The 17476-nt window shown below is 42.2% G+C and overlaps 4 protein-coding genes across 5 annotated transcripts in view; 2 read left to right on the top strand and 2 right to left on the bottom strand.

Annotated features, from left to right (window-relative positions):
• The window catches only part of LOC126556713 (mucin-5AC), a 469299-nt gene that overhangs the window by 151984 nt on the left and 299839 nt on the right, over positions 1-17476 (top strand). The window lies entirely within an intron of this gene.
• Positions 1-17476, bottom strand: part of LOC126559387 (histone H3.3A) — a 244656-nt gene that overhangs the window by 136892 nt on the left and 90288 nt on the right. The window lies entirely within an intron of this gene.
• Positions 1-17476, bottom strand: part of LOC126556958 (hemicentin-1) — a 186995-nt gene that overhangs the window by 97328 nt on the left and 72191 nt on the right. For both annotated transcript variants that reach the window (XM_050212538.1, XM_050212539.1), the window contains exons 6-8: positions 9193-9396; positions 8934-9085; positions 5572-5716 (exon numbers count right to left, since the gene is read on the bottom strand). In XM_050212538.1, the coding sequence (XP_050068495.1) occupies positions 5572-5716; positions 8934-9085; positions 9193-9396 (501 nt within the window). The remainder of the gene's footprint in view (positions 1-5571; positions 5717-8933; positions 9086-9192; positions 9397-17476) is intronic.
• Positions 1-17476, top strand: part of LOC126557535 (uncharacterized) — a 272688-nt gene that overhangs the window by 219064 nt on the left and 36148 nt on the right. The gene's annotated exons all lie outside the window — the stretch shown is intronic.

Below are 17476 nucleotides of genomic sequence, written 5' to 3'. Positions count from 1 at the left end.
TTCCGGTTACTTCATTTTGGAATTCTCGTGAACATCACGCCACATTTCCTCGAAGTCGACGCCCAACCATTGCGTACCCAGCAACCGCTCCAAGTTCTGGTGAGCTCGTTCCATCTTTTTGTACATTTGCGTAATTTCACGAATTTATAAAAAAACGGTTAGGGACACACAGTAGAACCACACAGGAACAAACATGTCGAAGGAAGAAACAAACAAAAACCCGTCCGCACAGGGTAGCGGTACCAAGACTCGGTCGTCGGGTCAAACAGCTCCCTCCACTTCTACAGAAAAATCCACAGTTCCTCCTCTCCCAACTCCGTCCATAGAAAAAGTGTCGATAAAGCTTCCGTTGTTCTGGGAAGACTCGCCCGCTGCATGGTTTGCTGCCGCAGAGGCCGAGTTCGAAATTTCGGGAATTATAAAAGAGCGCACTCGTTACTCGTACCTAGTAAGCTCACTGCCAAAAGAGGTTCTGCGAAAGGTGATGGATATCATCACCACGACACCTCGTGAAGAGCCATATTCCACCTTAAAATCACAATTATTAGAACGCCTTTCTATTAGCGAAGAACAACGACTTTCACAGTTGTTGTATCATGTGGACATGGGTGATAGAAGCCCATCAGATTTTTATCGTTACATGGTGCATTTGGCGGGCAATTCTGAGAACTTGTCCGTGGAACTAATACGAAAACTTTGGCTATCCCGTTTACCCAAAACAATCGAAGTCTCCCTTATAGCAATAGGAGCCCGTGACATAAACGAGCTTCTCAAAATTGCAGATAGATTGTGGGAGGTGACTCAAGCGGGACATGTGACAGTGCTCGAAAGCAATAGCCCTCAAGCAACAGCAAACTGCCCCGACAGCACAGAAGCGCTTAAAAAAGAAATCGGGGAATTAAAAGAGATGGTCAAGAAACTTGCGTTGCAGGCTGGAGAAAACACTCGAGCGCGGCAACGAACTCGCTACAACAGCAATACTCGCTCACGTGCGCCATCTGCTGGGCGACAACGTTCGTTGTGTTGGTATCATAACCGTTATGGATTCAACGCGAGAAATTGCATCCAACCTTGCAAATTCAACAATAATGATCAACAGCAAAAAAACTAAAGTGCTCGGAGGTCCCGGCGGACGCCCAACGAGCTACCATAAGTTCCTCTCCTAGGCTCTTTATCGATGATGAAATTAGTAGATTTTCATTTCTCATTGATACAGGAGCTGATGTGTCCGTCCTTCCTTCTTCATTGATTGGAAAAGTCGCAAAACCCACGGACCAGGTGCTATCAGCAGCTAACGGTACAGTCATACACATTTATGGCACAAAGTTGCTTGACGTAAGCCTTGGACTGAGACGCGTGTTTACACATCCCTTTTATATAGCCTCTGTCGACCGCCCCATTATAGGCGCAGATTTTTTGAAGAAACATGGTTTGTTAGTCGATCTCAAAGCTCGTCGCTTGATTGACCCGATCACCAACCAAACTTCACAGGCTACAATAGCAATGGTAAACACTCCAACGCCTAAACATTTTGTTGTTGAAAAAGACATCTTCGGTGATATCGTGAAACAATTTCCTTCCCTTACGGAACCACCGAATTACAACGCACCAGTCCGTCACTCAGTTTGTCATTACATTCAGACAAAAGGTCAATTACCCTTCTCGAAACCAAGGCGACTCGATCCCGAAAAACACAAAATCGCACAAGCAGAATTCCAGCATATGCTGGAATTAGGAATCTGCCGCACGTCTGCTTCGCCAGCATCATCGCCATTGCACATGGTTCAGAAAGCGGATCGGGATTGGCGACCTTGTGGTGATTATAGACGACTTAACGCAATAACGGTGCCAGATCGCTATCCTGTGCCTCATATACAGGATTTCACCATGAACTTACAGGGTTGCACAATATTTTCCAAATTAGACATCATTCGTGCATACCACCTTATTCCCGTGGCGGAGGAAGACATTCCAAAGACAGCGATCACGACACCTTTTGGGTTGTTTGAATTCCTCAGGATGCCTTTTGGCCTGAGGAACGCTAGCCAAACATTCCAGAGATATATGAACAGCGTTTTCCGTGACCTTAGTTTTGTTTTTGTATACATTGACGACATACTTATAGCAAGCTCGACGAAGGAACAACATTCCGAGCATCTGCGTGAAGTATTCAAACGATTAGCTGAACACGACGTAAAAATTAAACTTTCGAAATGCGTGTTTGGTGTTCCAACAATCGACTTTCTAAGTCATACAATTTCATCCAAAGGCATCATTCCGAAAGCGGATAAGGTTGAAGCAATTCAAAATTTTCCTTCGCCTACTTCCGTCAAACAACTACAACGCATAGTTGGCATGATTAACTATTACCATCGATTTTTGCCACAAATTTCGGACAAATTAAAACCAATGTATGAGCTAATAGCAGAACACGGCAATAAAAAACAGAAAAAGGAATTTATTTGGTCTCAGAGATGCGAGCAAGCCTTGCAACAAGTAAAAGACCAACTTTCCAACGCCGTGATGCTGGCGCATCCCATACCAGATGCAACTTACTCATTAACAACTGATGCATCTAGTTTCGCAGTTGGAGCCGTTCTGCAACAACACAATCAAGGAAGCTGGGAACCTTTGGCGTTTTTCTCAAAAACGATGACGCCAACTGAACAAAGGTACTCCACCTTCGACAGGGAATTGCTTGCCATTGTCCTTGGCATCAAACATTTCCGTCACTTCCTTGAAGGCAGATCCTTCACCGTTTTCACCGACCACAAGCCACTAACTAATGCGCTTACTTCAAAAGCCGAAAAATCTCCTCGTCAAAACCGACATCTTGAATTTATATCTCAATTCACATCAGATATACAATTCATAGCAGGAGAGAGTAACACAGTTGCAGACACTTTATCGAGAATCGGTGAAACCGAAGCGATCACGCACATTTCATACGAAACCATTGCGAAAAATCAACATGCAGACAAACAGTTAGATCAACTCTTAAATGATGCAGCGCAACAAGACTCCAAATTCAAATTAGAGCGACTAACATTGGACAACAATATTTTAGTTTTCGAATCTTCAACCGGGAAGAATAGACTCTATGTTCCTATTTGCCTCAGAAAACAAGTTTTTGAAAATTTACATAGTCTATCTCATCCAGGAGTACGTGCGTCAAGAAAATTATTAACGGAGAGATTTTTTTGGCCATCTATGAATAAGGATGTTGCCAATTGGGCTCGTTCTTGTTTTGGCTGCCAACGATCAAAAATCGTCCGCCATACTCGTTCACCCGTAGAGAACATACCTATTCCTCAGGGTCGTTTTGATCATATCCATATGGATATTGTAGGGCCTCTACCATCCTCCGAGGAATACGCTTATCTACTTACAATAGTTGATCGATTTACTCGCTGGCCTGAAGGTTTTCCTATAAAAGATATATCAGCAGATACCATAGCAAAAACATTTGTCAGTCAATATATTTCAAGATTTGGTTGTCCTTTAGTCATAACCACAGACAGAGGCAGACAATTTGAATCAAGACTTTTTGCCGAATTAAGCAAATTATTAGGCACTCATCACATCAAAACCACTGCCTACCACCCACAAGCAAATGGAATGGTGGAACGATTTCATCGCCATTTAAAAAATTCGCTCAAAGCGTGTGACGATCCGACTCACTGGATAACACATCTGCCGATGATTCTTTTGGGTATACGGGTGGCCTTCAAGAACGACCTCAAGGGTTCTTCTGCAGAAATGGTGTACGGACAAAGCCTTCGACTTCCATCCGAAGTATTTCTACCATCGCCTCATAGTTCCCCTGATGATGCACCAGACTTCATTATTCAACTGAAGAAAGCGTTCAAATCGGTACAACCTACTCCCACCAAATCAAATAATAGCCAAAACATTTTTCTACCAAAGCTATTAGAAACGTGTAGTAAAGTTTTCGTGCGTGTTGACAAAGTGAAAACGGGGCTTCAAGCACCTTATGAAGGACCGTACGATGTCATACGACGGTGCAGAAAATTTTACGTACTCAACGTAAAAGGTAAGAACGAATCGGTGGCAATAGATCGACTCAAACCTGCATTCGGAACAGAAAGCCCAGAACCGAAGCATTATCGACCCAAAAGACACGTACACTTCAAACTGTAAATTGTCCCTTTTACGTCCGCTAAATGCGTTCGACATATTTCGCGACTTCCATATTTCATATTTCCGTCACTGGGGGGGAGTCCTGTAGTGATCCGGGCAGTTAGCCCATCTCTACCTCAACTGATAGCGGACGTAAGATCCTACTCCCATCACTATCACAAAATCAACCCCATTCCTACTCCTATCACTACCACAAACAAACCACAAATAACGTGAGGCAATATAAGGAACCAGTAACGAAGCAAACAGGACACTCGATAACCGACAGCCGACCCGGTAACACTGAACAAATTGTAAAACGCGCGAAAGATCACAAAAATAAAGTGACGTACAACCCCAAACCTCGTCAAGCGCAACCATAGTTGAAAGTGGGACTTTGGCGATTCTTTTGATCCCGGTGACCAATGTAAATAAGTGAAGTGAGCGAATGTTTGCCTAGCACGGAAAGAACAATACTTTTAGAGTGTGGACAAAAATTGGAACCCGAAAATCGTCGACCGTATGCGCCAAGACCTTTCGGTCGCATACAGCAGATAGTATCCCAGGACTTTCTTTGTTGTTTTTTTTTAATTGTTGACCTCGTTTGCAACAAAACGGGTGTGTGTGTGTGTGGCAAAGTTCTCGGAAGGATTCTTTAGGTGTTTGACTAAAGAAGTTCATCGTTTTGTTGTTGTTGTTTTTGTTGCTATTGTTGTAGCGCTAGCTTCGCAAAAAAAGCGGTAGCAAAAGACAATGAAAAAGCATTCTAGGCTTCTGTACAAATATGGAATTTTTCCGACCGGTCCGGTGAATGACATTTGTTTGTGCCCTTGTAAATGGTTTTCCCTAGCGCCATGGTAAAAGCGTCGGCCAGGTGACAATTGTCCAGAATAAATTGTCCGTTTAGCGAATTTGTTTAGCGTCCGGTTGCTTTTCGAACCTTCGTCCCTTCTTTCCGATTCGACCAGAAAGAGAGCAGTTATTCTGCTTCTTCTAGGTTTAAAGATCTTTTTTTCTACCATTTTATTCCGGAGATAGGGCAACAGATTTTCTTTTAATCTCATTTCATCGCATGGCCCATCTGAATCCGGTTTGATTCCGGCTAGGAAAGTGTTTTTGTGTGTGTGCTTCCTTTTTTTTTTCGTTAGCTAAAGCCGAAATTAAACGCAAATGAAAAATTACAAAAGCGCAAAGGTCAGACGGTTCGGCGCTGCTGCTGATAAAACATTAAATTAAACGATTCATTTGCATTTGCAAAAGGCTCCCCGGTCCGGACGGTCGATTGGTGTGGAGATCAAACCGATTCCGTGCCAAAATCGTGACGGTTTGCTGTCCATTCACGGTGATAAGGATACAAAGATGCTTACGGTACTGTTTAATGGGCGGGGCGTAGGCGAATGGTAGATATGCAAGATGGTACAGATTACTTACAGAAGACGTTTAATTTCATCGAAGTCTCCTTGGTCCCCCGTTTCACCAACTCGTTCGTGGCCCGACAAATCAATGTTTTACCATGGTCTTCGCGGGTCGGCGTGAAGCTGAGTGACGCTAGTGTACTGTTCCCATCCTCTGACGTCTGGATGGATCGGAAAAAAAGAAAGAGAGAGAGAGAGAGAAAAGGTGAAAGCGTGAATGAGAGTAAAAACAAATCGAAAAACCCGGCTACACAAAATGTGCCTTCGAGTAAGAAAGATTAGTGAATGAAAATGTAAATGAGGGTTTCTGGTGCGTACGTGGGTGCAAATCGGTTGTGGAAAAAAAAAAAATCCCGGCAGATGAGCAGCAAGAGAAGACGACATGCTACAAAAGCATCTCATTATTCGTGCGCCGCGGAAAGGGCAGCAAAAAAGGATTTCACAGTTCCTTTTCGCCTTGTGGGTAGAAACATAAAATTTTCCCCCTGTTATGATGAAGCAATACAGGTGAGTAATTATCCCTTCCGGACAATAAACACGCGGTACCGGTGCATGAATCTGAACCGGGAAGGATAATGTGGATACATTTCGGACCGTGGTAAACTCGAAGCAAATGAGGCATTGGAGTAGTTCGTTTTTTTTCTTGCCGGTCGAAAAATGAATTTATCTTTAATGAAGACGGAAGATAAATTAGGGCCTGTTATGGAGGAAAGTATTTGGACTGGAGCAAAATTTCCTAAAGGTTTGTTTTTTTCCTTGTTACGATGTTACCTAAAATTTGAGTCGTAAAATGGTATTATAAATCTGTGGGAATAACTCTACTACACAAATCATATTTTTCTTCCTTTCCCTCTGCTCCTTCTGTAAGACCACGAGAGTTCCTGGCCTGCCATATATGGCTCACTTGTCTTGGTTTTATCCGTAGACGCTTAATTAGTCCAGCGAATAGCGAGGCGATCGAGATAGGATTGTAATCCCTGTACTGCCGTGTGAAGATCAGCCGTGTGAAGAACATATTTCATTTGCTTTCATTATGCAATATGTTATGCTTTAATTTCTTACTGTTTCCTAATTTCAAGATATAAAACGAACCAATCAAACAAGCAACAGCTTAGTAGAAGAAAAACAAGCTACACACACCACAGCCATTGTTTGTTGATGAGGATGAATTTGAAACGCCGTACTGGTGTAGTGATTTTTTGTTGTTGGGTTGCGGAATTCCATGATGTGGGTCCATCCCTTAACACGGCGTGCGATAGAGGAATAAAATTCGGGGGACAAAAAAGAAAACAGTAAAAAAAAAAATCTAAAGAAAAATAAGCGTCATTTTCGCTTTGAAAAGATGATGCAAATTTCGTCACAATCTACATGACAGTGACTTTGTAGAGGGATAATTTTAATAATCCTTTCATTTTTCCTCGTAATGAATATCGCCTACATTATGCTGTGGCGTCCCTGGCGACACTGGAAGATCCTGTTGCGCTAGTTTGTGTGTGTGTGTTTCTACTCTCCAAGACCGTAATGTGTTTTTTTTGGTGCATGGTTCGTTTCGTTCGTTCTTGCGCCCAGTTGGTCAGTGTTTTTCCCCGTTCTTTATTCCTCCTCCGCCTGAGAAACCGGATGGGACCGTCGGTTTGGAAAAATGGACGCCATAAATTAAATTCCCCCAAAAAGGATTCTGGTGAAGCACCGAAGAATGATAGCAATGCAAACCAAATCCTGCCCATTGTTGGGATGCTTTTGGGGAAATTCTGGGAAACAAAGATGAAGATTTTTCATTACTTATCCGTCGGAAGGTAGCAGGGTGTAGTAGGGATGTGTATATTTTTTTTATTTTTTTTTGGCGAAGGTCCACTGCATTGTGGTCCACGCGCTTTGCTCTCCTCTTGCCATTGCAAAAAGGGCTCGTCAACTCTTGGTCGCTGTACGGACTGACACAGGCTTATGAATGATGTAACAAGTGATTTATTCATGGTAAAAGAATGTTTTTCCCTTTTGGTTGTGTGTAACTGAACATGGCAAAAAAGCACATTTTTTCCGCCTTGCTACGATATTGTAAAATAACTCCATTTTAGATTTGTTTCGGAATTCAATTTGAAAATAAGACACTTGTGTCGCATTTTCTTTCATCAAACGGTGTTTACAGTTTGACCAAATTCAATACAAACCCTAACCGATTAAATGGTTTAATTAAACGATCATGGTTTTACTTTTAATGAAGAAAAGAACATTTAAAACTCATCGTTTCGCTCATCACATGCGCAAACATGTGCTAACGCAGCTGAGCAACCTGACCCATAACCATTAAAGAAACGGTACAAAAATGCTGGCTGCAATTTTTAACCCATGGTGAAGCAGCAAATGGGACCCGCACCAAATCGCACACGGGTAGCTGCACGTTACCATCAATTGGGTACAAATCGCTTCCCTAATGGATCGGAGAACCATGAACCGGAAGCACTCGAACTGAGCCGATACCGTGCCATCGTATCCTCTTTTGAATCGTTGGCCCGATCTCGGCGCCCTTGGCAAAAAGAAGAATATCCCTATTTACCATAGCTTTTTACTTAGCCCTAGCGTAACCGGTGCTGCACTTACACCGTTCCATGGCACAGTCGTGCCTAAATGGCGCTGAAGCCAAATTCACTCCATTAATAGCGGGTTGGATCATTTTTTTAAGTTCACTGCTTTGAAAATCATCCAAATTGGAGCATTCGATTCTGTTACGGACGAAAGGATAAGGGTAACGATCGTAGGTGTGTGTGTGTGTGGGAATAAGAAAAACAACAACAACAAAGTAAAAAGGTCCTTCACACAAATGTGTTGCACATGTACGAGGAAGTGTGAATTCGTTGGTAGGGAAAGGCAGGCAAAATTAGCACACCAGCTGGCATGAGAGTGCGAATAACAATAACAGTATCATTACATCGCATCCAGCTGCGAGGGATTTAGGTTAGAAAGCTAAGTTTGACGAAGGTGTTAGGCGAAAGGTGATAAGCTGATGTGGGGTAAAATTGATACACAACGAGTGAGCAATTTCACAGTCAACGGGGTAGGGTTTATTGATTTTTTTTTTGTGGAATTTTAAAGAAAGCAAAGTAAAGTGCCGTTCTTCGTTAAGGTCTTATAGCTTGTCATTTGTAGAAGAAATGGTTCTGTCGCTTAATAATGTTAATTAATAAATTAACTAATCCTAAATTGATAGTCAGGCGTGAGGCTAATATGACAATGTTAACTTAACGAGTTTAAACCTTACATTAGATTAACAATTTAGTATCCATTTTTGAGGTTTGTTTGTTAGAAATTAAACTTATGATCGATTGCACGACCGCGAGACAAATAATTGTGTCAAATATTAGAACTACATTCTGTACTTACCGTTTGATTTGTTGCCGTCAGCTGCACGCCGCCCATCCACCAAGTGATTTTGGCAGGAGGCCTTGAACCCACCGAATGACACTGTATAATGTATCGTCGATCCGCGGACAGTGGACTGCTCCCATTAACGATCTCCACCGTCAAAGGTCGTACTGAAAACAAAACACAATCCACATCGGTACAGTCGGCTATTGGTTCTCGCGTACAATAAGGTTGTATCGGCCATCAATTTTGCTAAAGAAAATCAGTCGCTACTTACATCGCAACTCTATCGTCACGTTGGTGGTCACGTTCCGCCGGTAGAAGTTACTCGCCTGACAGCTGTACACGTTGTGCTGGTGAGCACGGGAAAGATTTCTCACCACGAGCCGACTGCTAAGTGTCGACTCGTGTGCATAATCAATCATGGCGCTCGGCAGCGTTTTGCCATTGCTGGACCAGGTAATCTTCGGTGTTGGATTACCTGTGAAATAGACAAAATAACCAAACGTTAGACAATTAATATTTACATATCTATTTTGCGATGTTATTGGTATCCTCAAGACGCGTTGCTATTGAATCCAATTCATCCGTAAGCCGTAATTGATTATAATTTGGTTTATAATTCTGGCAAAGTGAACCTTTCTCAGGATCGCTACAAAACGGAACATAACGAACAGATTTCATCACCACTGGCAGAATAGCTTAAATATTTACTAAAACGTTATCATTAAATCAATTACAACCGTACAGAGCGCGGTACGCAACAAGAATATCCCATGCTCGAACGAACGATGGACTGGCGCGCGTTAATGACACCGTAATTTGTTCCGCCTCGACGGATGCCGCCGGGAAACGCACCGAACTTTTGGCTTTAATGGCAATGATTCCATCCTCTATTTTCAACCATTGCGGAAGAGTGTTACACAGTGGAAAGATCCGCACAGTAGGGCGTTTGCCGTAAATGGTTGGTCGTAAAATCGGAACCAATTAGATTATCGTTCTTGGAAGCAACAAGCATCAGCCAAATAATTCATATTCACCGGGTTTTATTCTTATGAATGAAGATTTACTGAGAAATTGACTGACTGCTTAGTGGTATCACTAGTTTCAGAAATAAAAACAGTCACATATGTATCTATTTTATAACAATTTTTGTACACTTTTAAATCTGTAGCCTTCAGAATAGCCTCAGTTGCCACTTTTTATGAATGCACGTTTTGTTAAAAGCTGCTAGAGTAAGCACATTCCCTAGTCTACCAAAATTATGTTCCTGCAAGAATCTAAGAGCGACTCAAAAGAGCATAAAACGTTCACCTTTAACCCCAAAATTTTCCCATCGGAAGAGACGTTTTCCAAACGCTTCTTTTAAACTTCTTATCAGCAAGGGCATACTTGCCTCACCCCAGTTCGTTCTAGTTGTCAACGATAGGAAAATGTTCTACAGCGTCGATACACTACTCCTGAATGGTAGGCAATCCGCACACAAGTTACCATCACGCGTGCTCGGTATCGTCCTGAAGGGTGTATTATGTATGTTTGCTACCATCTTTACCGCAGAACAAGCAGAATACATATTCAACACTGCAGACTTATTTATTCGATCATGTTTATTGAAATATATACTTCTACGAAAAGTCATTCGAACAGAGCCGACCCGACACCGAACGGTGGAACAGGTGTCATGAAATAGGGTAGAACATCGTCTAGTGGAAACAGGGGAACGAATTCCGACACATTGCGAATAGATACGATGTTCTCGAGCCTGGCTTTTGTCCCCCGATGAACTTTGGCTGATGAGAATTGGGAATTAACGCACATGTGCTTGGGTCGATCGTTGAGGTTAGCGGCTGCTAGATACAGGCGTGCGTCACAGTCTAGTGCTATGCTTCTCGTTGACGAATCGTTAAGTGCCAAGACAGGGTCACACACCCTCTGAAGAAGCTCAATGTTCTGAACTGCTGAAGCGGTTTCCTTGATAAATAGGATAATTTACGAACAATTCTTAACATGTTTATAAATTTGAGAAAAGAATTGTTTGGAGTTGTTTTAAAGCACACATTTCATCACGGGATATGAACAACTTGCTTTTGAACAAAACAGAACATTAAATAAATCGTTAATCTGTTCATAAAGATTTTTTTTTTATTCATAAGGGACGGCCAGGCCTATTGCTATTCATAAAGAATTTATCTTCTCCAAAAACGGAAATAAAAATGACCACGAATGATTGTTTGAAAATTTTATTTGTCGGTACGTTGTTGGTGTTAAAAAAATTCTGATCCCAAGACAACATAATTCAAAATCTCCTCTCGTTGTGCTAGTTCTCAGACACCGTCTCCTGTTCCTACAACCCACGCTGCGATGACCACCAGTAATTGAATGAAGAAATATAGTAAACAAAATTGATTGCGTGTTAAAGTTCACAGTTTTATGTACAGGACCCACATTTATTCGGCTTCACTGTGGTTGGGGTGGGAAAGCTTTGCTTCCGGTGCGCTTCGGCGATACTAACGCAAACCAAGGCCTTGCAAGGTGTCGGTGAGAATTGACAAAGCAAGAAAAAAAATCACACGCTAAGAAAGCCCCACGATGGAAACAAAAGGGCACCTCAAAGGGAAAGAGACAGAAAAGAAAGTGCCAAGTGAAAAGCAATGTAAGGCTGACCTCATCTTACCATTGCGGGAAATAGAAGCAAGTTCGACGCTGTGCGGCTTCTCGGCACCGTTTTCGGTCGGTTTCTATTTCATCCGTTTTACTGCTCCCCAAGGAGGGCAGCAGTTTGAGGGTCAGAGGAAGGAAGGTTTTGCCAAGCGCCGAAAAAGTCCGCATCGGTCAGCAAAGGCTCGACATATTAAAAAAAAAGCAAAACAAAGGAAGGAGGCCAATTTTTATTGATCACCTCTGGGTAGTAGTGCACAAGAAGCACGTATTAGATTCCTTTACCCGCCTGCTCTTTCTTTAGCCTTCGCTTTTCTTAACGCTTTTCATGAACCCTCAGAAGGTTCAACAATTGAAGAGTTCATGTTAGGCAGAACTGCAAGAAGAAAAGCTGAGTTTATTCCCCCGTAGCCATTCGCAACATATACAGCAATGTATCGAATATTCGGACGGACCTTTCACACGGCACGTTGCTTCGGCCCGGTTGGGGTTTTGCGCTACTTGTTTTCTTCTTCAATTCGAACGCAAACCAAAGGCTTTTGGTTGCTTTTTTCCGTGTTTCGTTAAAACATTTTATGGCAATGGCATTCTTGGCTGTTGGTTCGCGCTCGATCATGTTCATGCTGCGGTTCTAGACGATCCCTTCGGGCAACAGAACCACAGCCGGGGGAAACAAGTCAACCAAAGAAAGCCGAATGATATGTACCTCCATACGCACACACATACCCGTACTTAGCGGCCATAAACAGGTCGGCGGTATGTGTTTGTGTGCGCCTACCAGCGTGCCCTTTTCCATCGTGTTGCTAGTAAAAAATCATGGAAAATCGATGAAAATTGCTTCAACCAGACCTCACGGCACAGTTCAATTTCACTCATTTCAATCGATTCCGAGTGCCTTTGGCAGCGATTTTTTTTATGCAAATATTTCCGAAAATATGCTAGACCTTTCCTTTGGGGTGTTTGTATTGCTGTGTGCAGAAGCATCATAAATTGTGAGCATTGGGAGATATTTATGTCGCAATAAGAAAATAATATCCTAAGCGACTTTTATGAGCTTGTTTATCGAAAAAGTGTCCGGTATGGTCAATTGCATTGTAGGCGAGGGAAAGAAAAATGTGGTCTGTTTCCTCACTCAGCTGTAAAGAAAATTAATCTCTTCATTTCCTATCACCCCGATGTCCCTATCACCCCTATCATCATCAACGGCGTGTGTGTGTGTATTATGAAAAATATCGCTCAATTCTATATCGCGATTCCCACGAGAGTCACTACGGTTTCCCGTGACGAAAGGCACGGAGGGTAACATTTTCTATTAAACCGTTCCGTTCAGGCACTTAACTTCCGCAAACAGTTCCAATCTTCAATTAAGATCTTCTTATTGGCGTGAAATCTGAAGCCCAAGCAGCAACCGAACCGTTACACACAAGACGAGATCTTTTGGAAGCGACCGGAAATACTTTCAAAGTTCACCGATTTTCTCTGGTCTCCGGGAAAACCAACTGTGTTAAAAAACCCTCACTCCGTACTAGGAAGGGACAATTTCTTAAATACCAAACAATCTTCTACTGTCCCTATCCGAGCTAGCAAGAGGAAGAGCACCAGAATAGCAGAATGGAAAATCTTTTCCACATCGTATCCTCTAATGATTTCCATTTCATGCAGGTCCTCATTTTCCCGGTGTCGTATTCCCTCTTACGTCACGATTCCCCGTCCCACATAGTCCCACCCGGAATCAAATGGGTAAACGAACGTTTCACATCGGAGCGAAAATGAATGAGGCGAAATTAATTAAATCGTAAAATGACTGCCTTGCGCCGGGGCTGGACTTGTGCGTCCAATACGCGCCAGTGTCCGTCTTTTGTATTCGTTTTTGGAACGGCCCTAGGAATAATCTTTCCATTTACTGTCACCATTCACTCATTGCACGCGTTTTTCTCTTCTTTCCATCTCGTCTGCTTCGGAGACTTGCTGATTTCGTGGGGGAGTGTTTTTCTATCTTCTATTTGGTCGCTCTTGTATAATCGACCTCAGCATCCTCAACCTCATCATGCATCATTTAATCTTAATTATCGTGGTGACATTACACTGTCGGTCGTACGCGTCTCGTCTCGTTCACCTTTCTGGCTCGACATCGTTTCGATTTTACTCAATCTTTCTTGGCCGTATGGTTGGTGTGAGTGTGTGTAAGTGTGTTTTGTAATCTGCACGGTCGATTCCGAGTGTTGACCATAATGTGACTCTAGGTCTACAACGGTAGAGGATATCATTTTGTTCTCTGTTTCCTTTTCCTGAAGTTAGGGTAGAATGGTTTTGGATGACCAAGAAGCTGGGGAATGAATATGTTGGAAGAATACAATAATCATGTATTTTTAGCTGTTAATGGACTAATGTCTTTTTCAGACAATACATTACAGAAAAGAAGCACCATGATTGTCTTTTTGTCCGAAGAAAATGATATAATTATTTGAAATGAACATAATATTACAATTTGTGCACCAAGTAGCGCCTAATAAACAAGCAAGTAAACCAACGGTTGTATTGTTTCTAGTTCAGTTTCCTTTTATGTCGCTCCTACCACTTGAAGTTTTGACAAAAAAAAAAAAATAAAAGTAGCCGAGATCGGTCCAAAAATTGTAATGCTCGACATCGAGAAGATTGTTTACTGATTGCGATGATTGTTGATATATTGTTGTTTGTTTGATCCACAAAATGGAGACGCCTGGTTGTTTACTAAATGCATGCTTTCGCGAGTCGAACTACGAACGTATATTTACCCAATTACCATCTGAACTAACTTTTTGTATCCTATAATTACGTTGCGTCCATCCATCATGCCTAGACAATGTAGAGGAAGTATAGCTTGCGGTGCTTTTTGACAATATGACGTTGAGTGGCTTCATTTTTTTTTCTCTGTGGGACATTTATTCTGTGACCAATCAGAAATCAGAATCAGAATGAAAAAAATACTACACATAATTAATAGGATGATCGGGGCAGCCTGGTGCAACAATGCTAAAATTTAGCGTCGCATGGCAAGGCCAGGGTTCAAATCTCATCCTGGCCGTTCCTCCGTAGTGAGGATTGAGTATCCAACTACGTGGTATCGGAAAGTCTAGTAAGCCATTGGATTGCCGGTCTGAACTAAGGTAGCCAAGAAAGTAAGCCAAAATGAAGATAAATTTATATATGCTTTAGAACGATAATATATAATTATGTGGTTGGTCACAAGTTCACAATAAAAAAATTATTTTTATTGATTACAAATGGCACCACGCGATCCTGGTGGCACGATTTCCTATCTAAGACAAAACTAGAAACAAAAATGAGGCGCTGAGCTTCCCTGTTCCCTGTTCTTCTATACCTATCGCGAAGGGACAAATTATAATCAGCCATTCTTATCGTGGGGAACGGACTGCTGGACGATTGCCAATCTGCAGAGGGGATTGGCTTCCGTTGAACTGTTGAAGGAGAATCGGATTCTCAGGAATGCATCTGTTTCCGTAGGGCAGAAGATTGTCCGTTGGCCGATGACTAACGCGATCGCGAGGAGAATCGAACCCTCAGGAATGCTTCTGTTTCCGTAGGGCAGAAGATTGTCCGTTGGCCGATGACTAACGCGATCGTTCCATTGGGGCTGGATTCTGACGCACGGATGATACTTGTTGAGACGTCCAACTTCCGTAGTGAAGAATTTGTTTCCGTTGATCGAAGCGAACGAACGTATGAGAGTCAACATTGACTATGCGTGTAACATAATTATATGTATAAAATGTATAATAGAAAGCAAAAACAAACGCCTCTATAATTATAAATTTGCCAGCACTAATAATTTAATTGCAGTTATGTTTCAATAGGTTAAATAACTAAAAAGTAAAATTTAGTTGGTTTGCTACTGAGCAGTCATCTTTGGTTTCTTATATGAATTTAGTAATGTCAAGCTGTACTTTGGGTATTGCTGAAAATTGAAGATGGCAAAGAAACCTTTTAAAATCTGTGCTTTAATTGTTTCAATGTGATGTTGACTAACAATGGCTGACTACGCATTGCCTTTAAGCACGAAACTTTATTCGATCCCACTTGCATACCACTGCATTAAAGATTCATCCCCAATACACGCTACTAACCACTTGGTAGCTACATTCCAGGATGGTCATTGTGTTACTATAGCAAACCAAACCTTAAGTTTTCCTGCACTTTTTGTTGTGTTGCTTCTGTGCTATAAAAATTCATATTTTATAACAAAAAGCAAACCGGTACGATAATATTCACCCCATACAGAGCACACCATAGACTGTCCAGTTTGTTCTGTGCCGTCCGGTGGCATTCGCACAAGAAAGCTGACCTGTTTGAACCGTGCACACCAACCATTTGCCTCGGGGCGTTGGGATGTTTTGCCCTTACGCTTAAAAGGACTCACCGTGTAACATTATACACTTCAACCGAAAGGTTATGCACAGGTAGCGTACTGGGTTCGGTGAACAACTATGTAACAAAACTACCTTCGATCCTCTGTACAGCAGACACTGAGCAAGTGGAATGTTTGTGACAAAAAAAGACTGTTGTTTCAAGCACGATGAAACAGGAAGAATCTACTGAAGCTAAAACATTTTGCCTGCTTCTGTTAAGTTTAACGTTTTGCTGGGGTATTTTTCGCTTCTTCAATCGTGGAAGGTGTTGTGAAATTTGATCGTGTTTGAACTTTGCCCGTGAACGGAATGTAAAGCATACTTTATTTGATTTCTGAAAATCTAACCTTTCACCACTTGGCTTAGCGTTTTATGTGATTTAAGGTGTGGTGATATTTATTTTAGGCCTTCTCATATTTTTTTCTCTTAAGCAGTATTTTACTTCGTTATTCGATTGATTGCCATTCCACCTCTTGGTCACCATTCGCTCCAGGACCGTACAAGTAAGCCAAATAATTCGTTCAATTTTCCTCCCTTCAAGGAAATGTTTTGCCTCCGAAAGGGTAAATCAAAAATCGATTCCGCATTGCCAATCGCTCGCTCCTGTAATGGGTTTATCCACAGTGTGACTCGCATTCGATGATGGCACAAACACCCCTTAGGGAGCGTTTGTGTCGTACGGAAAAGCAGGTTTCGTCGATAGACAATTCAATTTTTGCTTCTCTCCTGCCAGTTTTTGCGTTCCTTTGCCCAAAAGTGTAATCAAAAGGCTGAGCCGGGTAATGAGGTCACCGGCGCGTGGTGGTGTGGGCTTGAATGAATCGATTCATTTAACCCTGCGAAACATCAGCACTAAAGTAGACGCCATTAAAAGCAGCCATCAGCATCGTGCTGCAGCGATTCTTAAACCGAGCGATTGAACTGCTGCTCCTCAAGCAGAAGGAAACGCTGCGTAAACACCGAGCAACGTCGCTTACCCGTACTAATCGCTTAATTAATCAGCCATTAAAGATGTAAGCCGTCATTAGATACTAATTGAATTCGTTTTCACGAGTTTGGGCACACGGTGCGAGCCTCGTTTTTTTTCCTCCTGTTTGCAGAACAGAACGCAAATGTTCTGTTTTCACCGGTTTGTTCTGCTTGACTGTGGCATTTTGTTTTGCGCTTTGTTTTATGTGACGGTTTTTATGTTTCAAGTTGGTTCAATTTTTGCCCCCCGTTTACTTCATCAAGCGAAATGGTTGTAGCGCGTGCGAAACGTGCACACTGCGACAGTGTAGTAAAGGTGTTACTGAATGGTTTGAAGCTTCTGTATGAATTGCTGAAAGCAAAGGTTGCAAAGTCGACAGCAATCTGTTGTTGTATGGCGCAGATGGAGCGTATTGTGTCAGGGCGATAAAGATAATGTTGCAATGGAGTACCTTTTTCTATTGTTGTATGCTTTCAAAGCTCTTCTGTGTTGTCTTTTGCCATTAAAGCCAGTTGAAGAGAAGAAAG

Source organism: Anopheles maculipalpis, chromosome 2RL (assembly GCF_943734695.1).
Source record: "Anopheles maculipalpis chromosome 2RL, idAnoMacuDA_375_x, whole genome shotgun sequence".
Classification (NCBI taxonomy): Eukaryota; Metazoa; Arthropoda; class Insecta; order Diptera; family Culicidae; genus Anopheles; species Anopheles maculipalpis.
The sequence above is the reverse complement of the archived record's forward strand: the minus strand, read 5'-3'. Positions and strand labels throughout refer to the sequence as shown.